The 17,979-nt window shown below is 42.2% G+C and overlaps 1 protein-coding gene across 1 annotated transcript in view; it reads right to left on the bottom strand.

The window, feature by feature from the left end:
• Window positions 1–504: 504 nt before the first annotated feature.
• The window catches only part of LOC136885175 (maltase A1), a 65,003-nt gene continuing 47,528 nt past the window's right edge, over window positions 505–17,979 (bottom strand). Inside the window, exons 7-10 of the mRNA XM_067157612.2 lie at window positions 15,398–15,653; window positions 11,404–11,599; window positions 4,252–4,392; window positions 505–701 (exon numbers count right to left, since the gene is read on the bottom strand). Coding sequence (XP_067013713.2) covers window positions 635–701; window positions 4,252–4,392; window positions 11,404–11,599; window positions 15,398–15,653 — 660 coding nt within the window. The 3' untranslated portion in view covers window positions 505–634. The remainder of the gene's footprint in view (window positions 702–4,251; window positions 4,393–11,403; window positions 11,600–15,397; window positions 15,654–17,979) is intronic.

Genomic DNA, 17,979 nt, shown 5'->3' with positions numbered 1-17,979 from the left:
TGGGGAATGGAAGCATTTGATAGATAGATAGCTGTTTGACCCTGTATGCAGTATCATCAAAGAGGCCTGATCAGACGTATTACGAGATTTTAAGTCATTTTACCTTATAATTTGTCTAGTAATAGCTTCCAATTAGAACTCAAAGTCAGAACTCTTATATTCTGATTCTACGAATGTACGATATGCTGTAGTATAGTATATAGCATCAACTCAGTATACACTGATTCTTCTTATCGAATAAACTATATATCTTTGATCTTCGAACATAAATAGTACCGTACTGAAAGGTATTAACATTATACTCACTGGTTAAGGGATGAGCTAACAATTTTCACAACAAAAATGCCTTAGATATGTCATGGACTGGATTGTGGAATTACTGCACTGTCTTCGAATTTCATGATTTTAATTGTACTTACATATTTTAACTGAATTGTTTAAAATCTAATATTCCTAGCTCTTTATGATACAGGAAGAGAAATATTAAGAAAAATTAAATTAATATAGGTTTTGTACGAACAATGCAATATATTTATTCATTTACGTATTGATTTTCAGTATGTACACTATTATACAATATCAACCAATTATTACAACATAAATAACAGAATTTGAACTTTAAACACATATCTTTTCAGGCTGTAAGGAGGACAACACCGTCCTTTGGGCCTAGACGTACGGCTTTAGGATCCACTTTGTCTCTGCAAAGAAAGAAAAATTGCAAATCAGTTCAATCACTGGTTAGTTAAAGGGCAGTTCGGTTTCATACCGGAACTAAAAGGTTCCTTATCGATACTTGTTTTAGGATAATGCAGACATCGTGCTCATATACAGATCGTATTATTGTTATTATGGGGTTTGTTGTTATCTGTCTACTGTATGTATCAGTCTATGAAATGAGGGCGCATTTGTAGGATGAGGACTGCCGCTATATAAAATAACGTTCACTAAGGTACTGTGTAGAGATGAGAAGAATGCAAGAGTGAGGAATGTGGCCTGCAAGCACGAACTTCCTGTTCTGCCCAGACAGATCGGCTCTTATCTGCTCTTATCTGCTACACGAAAACATTGACTCACACTTCGCAGTTTGCTGGATTACAACTGACAAGAGCGAAGAGCTGCCAGTAGAAGACAATATAAAGTCGTCTGGGCAGTAGCGGAGTTGCTATAGTAACCATTGCATCACTGGCTCTGCTGGTGAAAACCCCTTCGCCCCGTGCCTCACCGGGTGTGTGCATTCTTCTGATCTCCCAACAATAGCACGTAGCAGCCTCGGATCATCAGAGGTAGAATGTACGTCTAATGATTCCAAGGTAGCCGATATTTGGAGGATGGAGAAAAATATTGTCCTTCGATGTCGTAATTGTTAACATGTTAAAGACCATTGGAGGTACACTCTGCATCTACCTAACAAAACTCATCTGTCAATACCATCCAGTAGGATTTGCTGTCAGTAAATCCCCCACTGTAGTTCGGGGCAATAGAATGGTGATGAGTATTGTTTTAAGAGTAAGTACAGCAGGGCAACTATACTTCTTAACACAAATCAGAGGAAAAATGGAAAAGGTCCAGCTCATCGAAGAATGGAGGTATCGGAAAAGGAAAGGAGAGGTCACAATAAAAAGTCCCTACGTTTCGCAAACATAATACCCTCGGGGTCGGAAGAGAACCAAAGAAGACCAAGGAAGACCGAATGGAAAACAGAAAGTAAGGAGCTTGTTGAAAGTGAAAGAAATGCCAAGCTCGGCGAGGGACCCCGTGGTCACCGAACCACACTCCCAAGATCAGAGCCCCTGAGGTTCTCATCTGAAAGGAAACCCCATAGAAGCTCTCGTCTTGAAAGCTTGTGTGGGTGATCATGGGTCGCCTAGCTGATTCTAGCATTGCCTACAATTACTTGCTCTAGCTTCCTCCTATTCACCTTTATACAACTTTCCTTGGTCGACTCTTGTTCTCCTCTGACACCGCAGGCATGAGGTTTGCGAGGCCTAGGGAGTCGTTATGTTGCCAATACCGTTATTCTTCGAAAGTGGGACATCTTATATTTTTCTTCCGATCAGTGTTAATAGAGCATTGTTGTCCAGTTGTATTTCTCCTTAAAACAGTAATTACTACCACTTACCACATGCCAGGAACTACTACTACTACTACTACTACTACTACTACTACTACTACTACTATTATTATTATTATTATTGATGCACCTGGACACTAGAGATACGTAAAAATATGGAAGAAGCCAACATTCGACAGACAGACATACAGAACAGACTAAGATTCAAACAACAACTCAAAAAGTGGAAGGGTTTCCAGGAATCTGCGGATAGAAACCACATCTGGAATGAGGAGAGGAAAAGACTAGCAAGTGAAAAGATGAAGAAATGGTGGAGGAAGAAGAAAGCTAACATAGTTGTTTGACGTGGTTCTTAAATGGCCGGTGCCTAACTAATAATAATAATAGTAATAATAATAATAATAATAATAATAATAATGAAGCCTCCGTGGCTCAGGCGGCAGAGCGCCGGTCTTTCACCACTGGGTTCCGCGGTTCCCCTGTCACTTCATGTGAGATTTGTGCTGGACCAAGCGGAGGCGGAACAGGTTATCTCTGGGTACTCCGCTTTTCCCTGACACCTTTCATTCCAGCAAAACTCTTAAAAATCGTTTCATTTCATCTGTCAGCTATTAATCATTACCCCAGTGAAGTGCGACAGGCTTCGGCAGCTGGCAAAATTCATATCATCACCGCTAGATGAGGGTTTCATTCATTCCATTCCTGACCTGGTTGAATGACTGGAAACGGGTTGTGGATTTTCATTTTCAATAATAATAATAATAATAATAATAATAATAATAATAATAATAATAATAATAATAATAATAATAATAATAATAATAATAATAATAATAATAATAATAATAATGATAATAATAATAACATTCTATATTTCACTTTTACGATTTTCGTTGACGTGGCAGTAAAAACAGATTGCCAAAATTGGCAGAGGCCGCCGAAATGGTACCACTTTCGAAAACCTGAAACCCAATGGCTGATACCATAGGATTATTAATTCTTCTTCTTTCTTTTCCTTACCGCTTTTCCCCCATGTATGTATGTATGTATGTATGTATGTATGTATGTATGTATGTATGTATGCATGCATGTATGTATGTATGTATGTATGTATGTATGTATGTATGTATGTATGTATGTATGTATGTATGTATGTATGTATGTATGTATGTAGTTTTGGTCCTGTTTTACGACCAGATGCCCTTCCTGACGCCAACACTATATGGAGGGATGTAAGGACTTTTGCGTGTTTCTCTGGTGGTTAGTAGTGTGGTATGTTGTCCGTAGGATTATTATTATTATTATTATTATTATTATTATTATTATTATTATTATTATTATTATTATTATTATTAAACGCGTGTCATCCCGATGTGGTGCAGCTCTTTTCAGGGACACCCCCCAATGGAGGTGGCTGCATGTGCCATTCTAACCACAATTCAGCCCTCCTGCCATGCTGTTAGATATAAGGAGGTTCCGTTTGTTGTTAAAGATGGCTACCCTAAAGGATGAGCCTTACATCATCATTATTTGAACCACCGTACAATGTGACCTGACTCCCCAGGTAAGCGAAGAACTAACACCTGGCCTCCATGCCATTTCTGCTGACTACCAAAACCTTAATGACTGAGAAGTTCTTTGAGCTGGATGATATGGTATATTTGTCAACCCCCTTCGTCCTGTTTCTTGAAAGGAGGTCCGGGATGAGATAATATGAATTTACATGGCATGTTTTTTACGAGCGGATGCCCTTCCTGTCACCAACCTCAGTTGAGGAGCTAACGAAAATGAAATGAATGATGGTGAATGAAAATGGATAGGAAATGGAAGGAATCAGCTGTGGTGTATGAGCTGCAACTGTCCCTGTATTTGACTGGACGTGAAAATGGGAAACCACAGAAAACCATTCTCAGAACAGCCGACCGTGGGGTTAGAACCCACGCGTCCCCCAATGCAGAACTTGGCGTCACGCGCGGCTACGGTATAAATATATCATGGATAAGTAGATATACAGAAACATACACACCTGCATATTATTACTGATTGTGAGCCTACAGTTCACATTGTCTTTGTTCATTCGTTAAAGTCATTAGGATCCAGCACCACGCAACAAAAATTGATTTCTGTAGCCAATATTATGTATTAAGAAAACAGTGAAATATTCATACGGTACTTACCCCTCATTGAGATCAGACTCTATGCTGACAGTGTACACTTCGAGAGTTTCTGACACACCTTTTAGACTGGTAACATCCACAGTTTCAGAATCAGACCCCATGTTGACTGCCACTATGACTGAAGGCTCAGATGATAAGTACCTGAAATACAAAAAGAAAATTATGATTATCCCTGTATGATTGTCAGGTAGTACCACACATGTGAGACGTCGTTCATTCTTATGAAAGTGTATTCTGGTAGAACTTAGTGTGGATATTTCGAATCCCTTTATAATTATCTGCCACAGGTCTTAAGAATGTGAAGTAGGCTAGTTAAAGAATCCGTTCCCCGCTACGGTAACACAATAGACCGTAAAGCCAGTAGCTCTATGTAGAGTGTCGGTAAGTAAACCCGACTCTGTAGAACGGTTGTGATGTTTGGAACATCACAGCATGTTATAAATTATTGAACTGTGTAAATTAATTGATAGTAGGTATATATTTAATCACTGGTAGATCATTTTTAAATTAATATGTATATATAGGGTTTTAATAATCCATTTCACATCATCATTTCATTTCTTTGTATCGCGGCTATAACGTATTCTGAACGAACAAATAATTGTGTAAAATATTTCAACATCATATGTAATAATAGCTTGGAGTAAATTTTCCAATAGTCGTATTGAGGTGACCAGAGTCAGCAGGCTAATTTCATCCCATTTACAGGAAAAATACGTCATCAAGGTTACGAGAGACCTTACCCTCCCCATCTTATGAAGAGACAGTTGAAACATTATGAACGCCTACTTTTCGAAGTTCGCTACCTGACGCTTTGATTTCGCGGGAAAGTTCAGCCTATGTGAATGGACGTAATGAAGCAACGTGATGGATTCATAGCAATACATAGGAGAAGGGATGAGACCTCAAATCTTACTGGACCATGTGATATGGTTGATGGAGGGAGATTTTGACGGCTATATACCCGCCGACAAGAGCTGGAGAGGACATTCCTCTTATTCACATTCAGATTCAGATTGTGATTCGTACTAGTACTCTTGGAAGACACTCTTACGACGATTCTACGTCTGCACATCGGAGAAGATTTTAACTTAGTTCACTTCGCATGTGAGTATATACTACTCAAAAGTTACTCTCATTGGGACCTGTTATCTCAATGACGAGAGGTAAAGTCAACGGGAGGCCGGTTTTGACTAGTATAAGGGAGGAGAGCTTTTATTATGAATTTAGTTACGCTACTGTTCCGTAATACGGAAGAATACAAGTGTATTCTCTCCATGAGCATAACCCATGGTCGTTTTGCATTTAAAATTAGGACTCATTACGACTTTATGTAAGGAGTACAGTAGGAAGTGTTAACGGCAGGAAAAGCAGAAGTAGGACTGGAATCCAACAACAGATGACGCAGCCGGTACGAGAGATCCATCAATCATCAGCTTCAAGATAACAGAGTCTACAGATGGTGAGCTAATGGCATAAGTTACTGCAAATCTTCGCGCAACAGTTCATTTTCTTAGGGTTAATTTCATTCAATTTTTTCTTTTGCTGCCGTAAGTTCAGATTTCGTTAATACGCCGTTACGCCACGTTTTTCATCCTAATAAATAGCTGTTTTAATTTGTATTTTCTAAAATTATTATTAATGATCCTTAAATTCCAAGTTAGTGTACTTAATGATTTGTGTTCCGTTACCCCACCCCTGGGAGTTTTTTGAGTCTCATTACGTATCATTACGTATTATTATTATTATTATTATTATTAATTATCAACTATCGTTTGAAGGCTGGCGCCAATAGGATATTGTTTATGGAGAAACAATGTGATATCATTTATTTATACTAATATTAAGGTGACCTGCCACGTCATAAATTTGTCACACATCTGTGGGCCGAGTGGGTATGTCACACGGTTTCAGGCTGAGAAGTCCTTTCGGATGACAAGATGGCGCTCTGAGAGAACGAAATTCCATTTGCATCCATCATTCATCGTCGTTCTCCATTTTAGGGTGGCTTATGACTCCTAGTTGCAGTAGCTGAAAATTTCCTTTAATGATGGAAACTTCATTGATACTAACGAACTTTAAATTAATGAAACTACAATGTAACCTCTTACAATTCTAAAACGACTCCCATAAGCAACGCACAACTTCTTCTTGAATTGGTCTATTAGGGGAACTGTAATAAGTGGGCGAATCAGTAACTGACATCAAGACGGAGATTATAAATATCCTAGAACTGAAAGGTAAGACTTACAATAATTTATTTAAAAGGTAAGACAAGATAACATGGAGGAGAGGAATGTCTGGGCGCTAGGATTGAGTGAAACAAAGCGGAAAGGAAAAGGGAAGAAGATAAGTCAGAGATGAACACGTTCTATAATGAATTAGATGAAGTGGGGGCAAAAATGTCGTGGAAATATTTTACTCCACTGGCGTTCGGAAAATGAGAGCATAGACTTTATATCCTCCAGATATATACAACTTTGATAGCAAATATTTACGAAGGTACAGAAGAACTTAACGATATAGCAAAGAATACAGCAGCCATAGCTGCTGGAAATCAAGATGTAAATGGGATCTAAGACAAGCAATCACCACTTGTCTGTATTTAAGGCTGTTGCGCAGGTGGCATATTCCCTATCTGTTGTTTACCTAGTATTCTCTTAAATAATTTCAAGGACCGGGCGAGTTGGCCGTGCGGTTAGAGGAGCGCGGCTCTGAGCTTGCATCCGGGAGATAGTGGGTTCGAATCCCACTGTCGTCAGCCCTCAAGATGGTTTTCCGTGGTTTCCAATTTTCACAGCAGACAAATGCTGGGGCTGTACCTTAATTAAGACCACGACCGTTTCCTTCCAACTCCTAGGACTTTCCTCTCCCATCGTCGCCATAAGACCTACGTGTCGGTGCGACGTAAAGCCTTTAACAAAAAAAAAAATCAAGGAATTTGGAAATTTATTGAATGGTTTTCTTCAGAAAATTATTCCAAACCTTAATTCCTCTTCCTACAAACGAATATTTGCCTCAATTTGTCGTCTTGAATTCTGGCTTTATCTTCATATTGTGATCCTTCCTATTTTTAAAAACTTCATTCAAGCTTATTCGTCTACTAATGTCATTCCAAGCTGACAGCTCGGAACATACCACTTTGTTGAAAAGCTCGTCCCCTTACTCCAAAGTCTCCCCAGCCTGAAGTTTGTAACATTTTCGTAACACTACTCCTTTGTCGGCAATCAGTCAGAACAAATTGTGCTGCTTTTCTTTGGATCTATTCGAGTCCTCAAACCGAGTAATCCTGGTGAGGATCCCCTGCACTAGAATCATACTCTGATTGGGATCTTACCATTGATTTATACGCCCGTACTTTCATATTCTTACTGCAAACCCTAAATACTTTCATATTCATATGAAGAGATCTGTCATTTTTATTTACATCCCGTTAGTAAGAATACCCCAATGAAGATCTTTCTTGTGCTCAGAGTAATCCCTACGAGGTACCACAACTCCTCTTCTCTTGGTGAAACTGAACCTGACTTGTCACTCCGTTTACCACCATAGCATTGTCTGTCGTATATCTCACAACATTGTCGAACGAGGTAAAAGCAAGTTTAAGAAAGCAAGATCTGGCTGTAAAAGTGTGATGGCGCCAAAGGATATGTCAATCAGCAGTTGCGGCGATTGGGAATTAAATGTGCGGGGGCAAAAACATGTATACAGACAACAAACAGCACCCGTGTTTGTGGGATATAGCGGAAACGCCAAAACTAAAATAAAGGCTACAAAATGGTATTTTAATGTCCTCTCAGCGAATCTAGACAGAGAGGTAAAGATTGAGAGTTCATCAACTTAAGTGTGGCAATAATAGTTTTTTGAGATGTTGATTCAGTACTGTAAAATAAAACTTTCAACAAAGAAACAATATTTCACATTTATTACAATTCAAAAGAAATAGGGCGTGATTACACAATTAAAATAATTTAGTATATGACTACACACTCAAAAACTAACAGTCATTAAAGAGACGAATGCGCCCGGCAAGCGGGTAGATCATACCTCAGTGTCCATGGCCTTAGAAAAAAAGATACCCCTGCTACCCTTTCTCACATGCCATGGCGCTATACAAATCGGTTAGCCGGGACGAACGACATTTTGTGTGTATTTCCATTAAAATTTTTGTTTGTGATTAAAGAAAAACAAGGAAAGAATTGGCTGATAAGACAACGGGGTTTGTACAAATTGCGTTTTTTTTATAATTACTAGTTTTATCCGGCTAAACTGGAATAAAAATGTGATAGTTTTTCCACAAATTGGGGGAGGGGGAACTGCCCCCCCCCCACCACACCTCACCACCACCAATCGCCGCTACTGTGTCAGTGAGATGTGACAGATGCTATGCTAGGAAAAAATCCACGTCTCGCGATGTTGTTCATGTCAGCATGGAGTTGTTGTACTAGACTACTAGTAACGTTAACTACAGTGGAGACATGTGAGCAAGATACAAACTTTGAAACTGACCCACCCAGGTGACATTTACTTAGAAGAATTGCGTTCACTTAGCTGTCTTATAAATTATTATTATTATTATTCGAACATGTCCTCGGACACTCCCGGCACTAAAAGCCATACACCATTTCATTTCCATTTTATTATTATTATTATTATTATTATTATTATTATTATTATTATTATTATTATTATTATTATTATTATGGAATGCCTGGCCGAGGCCCTAAAGGCGAGTTCAGTTCGCCCGGAGGGATGTGGTTCGAATCCCCGTCAGGAAGTCGTAAATTTAAGAAATGAAGTTTCCACTTCCGGAGGTGCACATGGCTCTGAGATTCACTCAGTCTGCACCAAAAGTTGAGTACCAGGTTAATTCCTGGGGGCAAAGGCGGCCGGGTATAGAGCTAACCACTCTTCCCCATCAAGTGCCGAGGTTACCAATAGCGGAAGCCTTTACCTTCCACCCTTCCGAGAGCCCTCATGGCCTGTACGGAGATGACTTTGCTTTGCTATTATTATTATTATTATTATTATTATTATTACACTGACTGACAGAGCAAATGCAACACCAAGAAGGAGTGGTCAGAACTTTATGCCAATTGCAGGGTAGACTGGCGTCACTGAGGTATGCTCATGATGTGAAATGCGCCGCTGTGCTGCGCACGTAGCGAACGATAAATGGGACACGGCGTTGGCGAATGACCCCCTTCGTACCGTGATTTCTCAGCCGACAGTCATTGTAGAACGTGTTGTCGTGTGCCACAGGACACGTGTATAGCTAAGAATGCCAGGCCGCCGTCAACGGAGGCATTTCCAGCAGACAGACGACTTTACGAGGGGTATGGTGATCGGGCTGAGAAGGGCAGGTTGGTCGCTTCGTCAAATCGCAGCCGATACCCATAGGGATGTATCCACGGTGCAGCGCCTGTGGCGAAGATGGTTGGCGCAGGGACATGTGGCACGTGCGAGGGGTCCAGGCGCAGCCCGAGTGACGTCAGCACGCGAGGATCGGCGCATCCGCCGCCAAGCGGTGGCAGCCCCGCACGCCACGTCAACCGCCATTCTTCAGCATGTGCAAGACACCCTGGCTGTTCCAATATCGACCAGAACAATTTCCCGTCGATTGGTTGAAGGAGGCCTGCACTCCCGGCGTCCGCTCAGAAGACTACCATTGACTCCACAGCATAGACGTGCACGCCTGGCATGGTGCCGGGCTAGAGCGACTTGGATGAGGGAATGGCGGAACGTCGTGTTCTCCGATGAGTCACGCTTCTGTTCTGTCAGTGATAGTAACAGCAGATGAGTGTGGCGTCGGCGTGGAGAAAGGTCAAATCCGGCAGTAACTGTGGAGCGCCCTACCGCTAGACAACGCGGCATCATGGTTTGGGGCGCTATTGTGTATGATTCCACGTCACCTCTAGTGCGTATTCAAGGCACGTTAAATGCCCACCGCTACGTGCAGCATGTGCTGCGGCCGGTGGCACTCGCGTACCTTCAGGGGCTGCCCAATGCTCTGTTTCAGCAGGATAATGCCCGCCCACACACTGCTCGCATCTCCCAATAGGCTCTACGAGGTGTACAGATGCTTCCGTGGCCAGCGTACTCTCCGGATCTCTCACCAATCGAACACGTGTGGGATCTCATTGGACGCCGTTTGCAAACTCTGCCCCAGCCTCGTACGGACGACCAACTGTGGCAAATGGTTGACAGAGAATGGAGAACCATCCCTCAGGACACCATCCGCACTCTTATTGACTCTGTACCTCGACGTGTTTCTGCGTGCATCGCCGCTCGCGGTGGTCCTACATCCTACTGAGTCGATGCCGTGCGCATTGTGCAACCTGCATATCGGTTTGAAATAAACATCAATTATTCTTCCGTGCCGACTCTGTTTTTTCCCCAACTTTCATCCCTTTCGAACCACTCCTCCTTGGTGTTGCATTTGCTCTGTCAGTCAGTGTATTATTATTATTATTATTATTATTATTATTATTATTATTATTATTAAAGTAATAATTCCAGTGTACTGTATTTTCTAGTACAGGCTAGAATAAATTAGCCCACTGGTACACTGGGGCGAAACACCGGTAATTTCGCGATGGAAAATGACTAAAGTCTTAAATATTTTTAAATTTCGCAATCGATGAAATGAAATTATGGTCTCCTTCTGGGAACTTAATTTTTGATAGAATAAACTTGCTATTCTCATTGATCTATTTAGGTCTCAATTTTGGGTTTAACATTATGAAATAACTGATGTATGAGCGACACTAGTTATACCATTCCTTGTGTCGCCAGTCCCTGTTATGGATGATGTGAAGGTGTCACTCATAGAATCGGTTAGTGAAAACATTACAGTGGGCTTGGCAGACTGATATGTGACACCACCGTTTAGTTCGAAAAGCAATAAGAAACTATCTCACTTCTCATAGTCTCTACTACGTCACTATGACAAACGTTGGTGTAATTGGGGATACAACCAGCGTTAGGACCGAGAACTCAACATACATTATTATTATTATTATTATTATTATTATTATTATTATTATTATTATTATTATTATTATTATTATTCACTTAAAACGCTAATGCAATTTATGATCGTTACATCGCATCCAGGTACTGTTAGCTTTGTGTAGTACACATGAAACTTACCTGCTCAAGATGACAACGTTACTGCCAGCAGCCTGTATATCAAGAGCTCCTGTCTGGATGGCGTTCAGGTTTCGGAGCTTTACTAGTTTCTGGTAGACCTTGTAGTGGCTTTCAGTGGCTTCCCTTTCATTCTCGAGGTTCAGTGTCTTGTAGTTAGAGTTCACTGGTAACCAGGTTGTTTCACTCTGGGAGAATCCTGTAATAAATAAATGGGTACGTTGTGCAACCATTGGGATTATTAGTGATATTAATTATGAATCAATCAGCCACCAATGATTCGCATTTAGGGCTGTTGCCCATGTGGCTGGATCCATATCATTGGTTTACCTCGGTGTTTCTTAAATTATTTCAAAGAAGTAGGAAATGTACCAAACGTCTCCTTTGGTAAATTATTCCAGTCCCTAATTCCTTTCTGCGACAAACGATGGTGCAATTTCAAACCTAACAATCCTATGCCATGTTGATCAGATAATGCCGGCCCCATGGTCTAGCGGTAGTGTGCTTGCCTCGCACGCAGAGGCGTCGTGTTTCATGTCAGGGATTTTTACCTGCATCTGAGGGCTGGTTCGAGGTCCACTCAGCCTACGTGATTACAATTGAGGAGCTATCTGAGGTTAAGACGGCGACTCCTGTCTAGAAACCGAAGAATAACGGCCGAGATGGTTCTTCACACTGATCATGACCGGGCTGACTGACTCAGACGGCTGAGGCGCTGGCCTTCTGACCCCAACTTGGTAGGTTCGATCCTGGCTCATTCCAGTGGTATTTGAAGGTGCTCAAACACGTCAGCCTCGTGTCAGTAAATTTACTGGCACGTAAAAGAACTCCTGCGAGACCAAATTCCGGCACCTCGGCGTCTTCGAAAACTGAAAAAGTAGTTAGTGGGACGTAAAACAAATAACATTATTATTACACTGATCATGCGTCACCTCACAGGCCTTCAGACTGAGCAGCAGTTGCTTGGTAGTGTTGTGTGTGTCCTCCACGCCTACAATCTCCGCAGCCCGCCCGACACATGTATGTTTCCAGAGACCACGAGGTAGACTGAAGTGCGCTGACGTGATCGTCGGTGACGTCAGCCAGCGCTATAAAAGGAGCAACATTTCTCGACCCTTACCACCCGATTACACCACTATTGATATCCACCACCACATCTGGCCTGGTAACATGTTGAGCATGGGGACAGGTAGATACTCCTGTAGTATCACTTCCCACTCTACCCAGCTATCTCTTTTCTTCTTAGAAACTAATAGCACGTCGGAGGCCATGTAGATTGAGTCGATGGTCACGGCGGGGGAGCGGGCTACGGGGGCCCCCCGTAAGAAAAAAAAAACAAAAAAAAAACGCCTCTCCAGGACTCCTACAGTGTCCAAGGATCAGACTACACCGAAAGTCAGACACGGAGGTATCCTCTTAAAAATGTGTTCTGAACAGGTGGACTGATTCCTGGCCGTGATGTTTCACCTCTGGACATTGCCTCATTCATCCTGCATCCCGTAGCCACGTCGAGCACCCATCCAAGCATTCTGCTACTCACTCAAGTCCTCTACAGTGCTCCGACTCCAATCATAGCATTCTGCTATATATGAACATTAGACGCAAGTTCCTCCTGTTAGCATTCTGCTAATACGAACTCTCTCTACAAGTTCCACTTGACCGATAGTTTTCGACTATCAAGAACATTCTCTCATTTGAACAGACTGTCTCATCAAGACAAGATCGAATGTATATAGGAATCTCAATTCCCTCGTATGTAAACATTATTCAGGCCCTCAGCCTACTACCTTATATTAACATTAAACGTGTGCAACCCAACAAGCTTCAAGAAAAGTTTCGTTCTATTTCATGTACATATTGTATAAATGTGTTGAAGCAATAAACTTTTATGTTGTGCCTTGTATACAACAGGTAGACCAAGGCCCATCTGGGCTGTAGCGTCACGGGGCTGGTTTGTTGATCAAATAATAAAAACAGTAAGGACACGTTAGACTGTTATATAGGAAAATGCATCGAGTAAGTGGCTGTGCGGTTTGGGTCACGCTGCTATCAACTTGTAATCGGGCGATAATGGGTTCGAACCTCACTGTCGGCAGCCCTGAAGATGGTTTTCCGTGGTTTTGCATTTTAACACCAGGCAAACGCTGGGGCCGTACCTTAATTAAGGCCACGGTCGTCTTCTTCCCACTCCTAGCCCTTTCCTATCCCATCGTCGCCAAAAGATCTACCTGTATCAGTGCGACGGAAAAGTAGATTGTAAAAAAAACATAACAATAATATTGGTTTTATGTTCCACTAAGTTTTACAGTTTTCAGAGACAACGAGTTGCCAGAATTTCGCCCTGCCGGAATTCGTTTACGGACCGGTAAATCTACCTACACGAGGCTAGCTATTTGATTACCTTCCAGTACCACGAAGCTGAGTCAGGATTGAACCCACCAACTTGGACTCAGGAAGCCAGTAATCTACCTTCCGAGCCATTCACCTCGGTAGAAAAAAGGAATAAAAGAACATGATGAATTATACTGATATTAGGCACGCTATTCTCATGTTACTCGGTTGATCACAAACCAAAATTTGCTTTCCTTGGTGAAGCCAGGGATGCAATTGGAGACCTCAAGTTTAGAGACAGAGAAGTAAATCTTTGCCATGGAGCCAGAAAATCACGTAAATGAAAAAAATCCACAGCCTGTTTCCAGTCATTCGACCGGTTCAGGGATGGAATGAATAAAGCCTCCATCTAGTGGTGGGAATAGGAATTGTGGCACCTGCCGAAGCCTGTCGCACTCCTCCGGAACAATAATTAATGACTGACAAATGAAATGATAGTGAAAAGTGTTTCCGGAAAGAATTATTACAGGGCAAACAGGAGTACCCGGAGAACATCCTGTCCAGCCTCCGTTTTGTCCAGCACAAATCTCACATGAAGTGACAGGAATTTGAACCACGGAACCTAGCGGTGAGAGGCCAGACCACCTGAGCCACGGAGGCTCTAGAAAATCTTGAATAAATATAGAAAATTCTGTATCGAGAGAAGTCAGTATTTCTCTCTCGTATGTTGACAGTCCTAACTGAACAGGTTTATCCAGAGTAGAGAAAAGCAAAGCAAAGCCACCCCTGTCCAGGCCCTTGTAAAGGTGAAAGGTACAAAACTGTACGAAGCAGCAAGTGGGACAGAGTGGTTAGCTCTATGCTCGACCGCCTTTAGGCTTTAACTGATACTTATTACTGGAGTACGCTGAGTGAACCCCAGGCAATCTGCCACTCCAGAAGCGAAGTCTCTCTTCTAAATTTTTCGACTTCATCATGGGGAATCGAACTCATGTCCTTCCAATTGAACCGAGAACGCCTTTGCCGCCTCAGCGCGACACCCTCAAGTCGGTTTAGCAACTCATCCAGAAAGTTGCTAGTTGCTTTACGTCGCACCGACACAGATGGGTCTTATGGCGACGATGGGACAGGGAAGGGCTAGGAGTGGGAAGGAAGCGGCCGTGGCCTTAATTAAGGTACAGCCCCAGCATTTGCCTGGTGTGAAAATGGGAAACCACGGAAAACCATTTTCAGGGCTGCCGACAGTGGGGTTCGAACCTACTATCTCCCGAATACTGGATGCTGGCCGCACTTTAGCGACTGCAGCTATCGAGCTCGGTTCCAGAAAGTTGAGTATTCGTGTTTGAATCTTGAGGACGGTCGTATTTTCAGTTTCTTACAATATTTAACAGTTGAAAGAATTCCTCTACAGGAAGTAACTACGTAATATCTGAAGAAAATGTAAACGATACCCGATTCTTTTCATTATTTTCTTACAAATTGCGTATGATACGTAGGTTGATTGTTCGGGGCAAATATACAATTGATAAAAACTCTCAAATCTGAAACCTACAAAGGGCTTTTTTTTAATGGACGCGATGGAATAAAACTGCACCCCTTATACTCATCAAACTCCCTACATGTTCCTCCAGTACTCTAAACCAAGGAGATACAATGGGATACTAACCAGCGCTCGTCGAGTCGTCCCATTGGAAGGGTGTCCTTTCGGGGTCTCTGGTGAAGAGTGTGTAGCGGTCAGGCCCAGCGTTGAGAGCTATCGGGTCCTTGGACTGCTCCCAGCTAATGAATGTGTCCTCCATGCCGATCTCTTCACCATTATACGTTACTGCCGAGCCGGGCAGCAGCTGAATCAACATGTTGATGCCATCTGTGAGTTGTGGGCCGAACCTGCTAGCTACTCGGTGGTTGTCATGGTTACCAACCTGCACATCAGATACATCACACTCAGATTATTTCAAGTAGGTCGAAAACACTTCGGTACAAAGACAAGTTTTAACTCATCCCTTTTGTTACTTATGGTTGAACGAGGTCAGGTCTTATGGATCTTTCGGGGGTTTTAGTTTAGATACAGTCTATTTACATCCAAGGTTATTTTCCAGGGAGTAAAGAACACAGGGAGCTGCCCGCTACACTACTCTCTGTGGCTATCGCTTGAAGCCAACGGCCACGCCCCCCGTGGTTAGCAAAACATGGCAATTCTTACGCTGTGGATATATAAAAACTAAGACATTTTCTCGGGAGTAGGGACATTTCGAATCGCTCATTTAAGTGCAATCGTTTTCAAAATAACACGGCGATTAACTGTAACAAAATTTTTTGGCAAACAGAACTATTAATGCTTTTTTTTTACTAAGCTCTAAGGAAGCGTTTCTCATAACCCACAGCATTAAATCTACTCTCTCGCTAGTTGACTATCGGTAATATAAACCGAGAATTTTAAAAACAAGAGATGCAAAACTTCACCAGATATCAGTAAAGATAAGGATTAGGCTATTGAAATGAAATGGCGTATGGCATTTAGTGCCGGGAGTGTCCGAGGACAATTAGGCTATTAATAACGGCATACTGCAATCTGAATGCTTAAGCCGAATGCGCAATAAATCACCAAACTGGGCTTAACAACATTGCTTACTACATGTCTTGGAGTGATGGTGGTGATTATTGTTTTAATAGGAAGTAAAACCATCAAGGAAACCATCCTCTGGCACAAGTGGAAACAATGCAGGACTCAGTTAAGGAGCCCTTGGATGTCAACCCACACACCGAAGTTAAGAGCCCCTTAGGCCCTTAATCGCCTTTTACGACACGTGGTGGAGATTATTGTTTTAAGAGGGAGTACAACTAAGCAACCAAACTCTATTAACACTAATCAGAGAGAAATGAAGATATCGGCCAAAGAAAGACAAGGGACATGAAGGGCAAGAAAATAAGACTCTCTAGCCCTCAAATCCTCTTATAGCCTCGGGGTCGGAGAAGAACAAGAGTTGACCATCGGAGGTCGGACATGATAGATTAAAATTAGCCTGGCACAAGTAAGTGGAACCAATGCCAGGACTCAGGTAACGGCCCTGTTGTTGCCAACCCATGCTCCTAAATTGAGAGCACCTGTGGCCCCTTTCAGTCGCCTCTTACGAGAAGCAGGTTATGCTGTGGGTGTTGTTCTACTACCCCCACCTCCACAGGGACTTCTACGTCAGACAGGGGGTACCGTGGGCCTCATTCTACCGTCCTCACCCATAGGGGGATACATATTTTAGAGGTGATGGTAGTGATTATTGTTTTAAGAGGAAGTACAACTTGGCAACCATCCTCTATTAACACTAATTAAGAGGGAAAATGGAAGGGATCCGACACTTCGAAAAATGAAGGTATCGGCCAAAGGAAGACAAGGGCCACGAAGGGTGTGAAAATGAAAAACTCCCTACGCCTCGAGTGCTCTAATTCTGTAGGTGAGAAGGGAATGCTTCAAAATAGTAGGTACTGCATTCTCCTTCAAAACAACTTTCTTCATCGACCGGTCAAACAATTCCGGTTTGAAATGTACTGAACATATCCTGGTGTAAGGAGAAGGTATCCAAGTTTCCCTTCTAATGGCCTTAGTCCACTCTGCTCTCCTTTCTTCATGAACAGGAAACCTAAGGAAAAATTGACGATAAACAACAAGTCTAACCTAAAAATTCTTACGAAAAGTTGACGGTGCTTCTGAGACTCCGAAATACTAGCTCAATAACAATGGAAATAATATACTGTACTACATTTTACAAGCCATGTTATTCCAGGAATATTTTTCGATTTCCGATTCGTGCAACCGTATGCATAACACGACAACACGCTACAACATCAACTAAATATTAGTAGGCCTCTCTCTTATAGCCTACGTTTTAGCGTGTCGTACAGTGTTTGTATCTGAAAATTCCCGCAATTACAATTTGCGTTCACCGAGCTCGATAGCTGCAGTCGCTTAAGTGCGGCCAGTATCCAGTAATCGGGAGATAGTGGGTTCGAGCCCCACTGTCGGCAGCCCTGAAGATGGTTTTCCGTGGTTTCCCATTTTCACACCAGGCAAATGCTGGGGCTGTACCTTAATTAAGGCCACGGTCGCTTCCTTCCCATTCCTAGGCCTTTCCTATCACATCGTCGCCATAAGACATATCTGTGTCGGTGCGACGTAAAGCAAAATAACAAAAAAAAAAAAAAACAATAACAATTTGCGTTCACCGTATTCACTTCAATTAGCTGTGAAAGATT

Source organism: Anabrus simplex, chromosome 1, assembly GCF_040414725.1.
Source record: "Anabrus simplex isolate iqAnaSimp1 chromosome 1, ASM4041472v1, whole genome shotgun sequence".
NCBI lineage: Eukaryota > Metazoa > Arthropoda > Insecta > Orthoptera > Tettigoniidae > Anabrus > Anabrus simplex.
The sequence above is the reverse complement of the archived record's forward strand: the minus strand, read 5'-3'. Positions and strand labels throughout refer to the sequence as shown.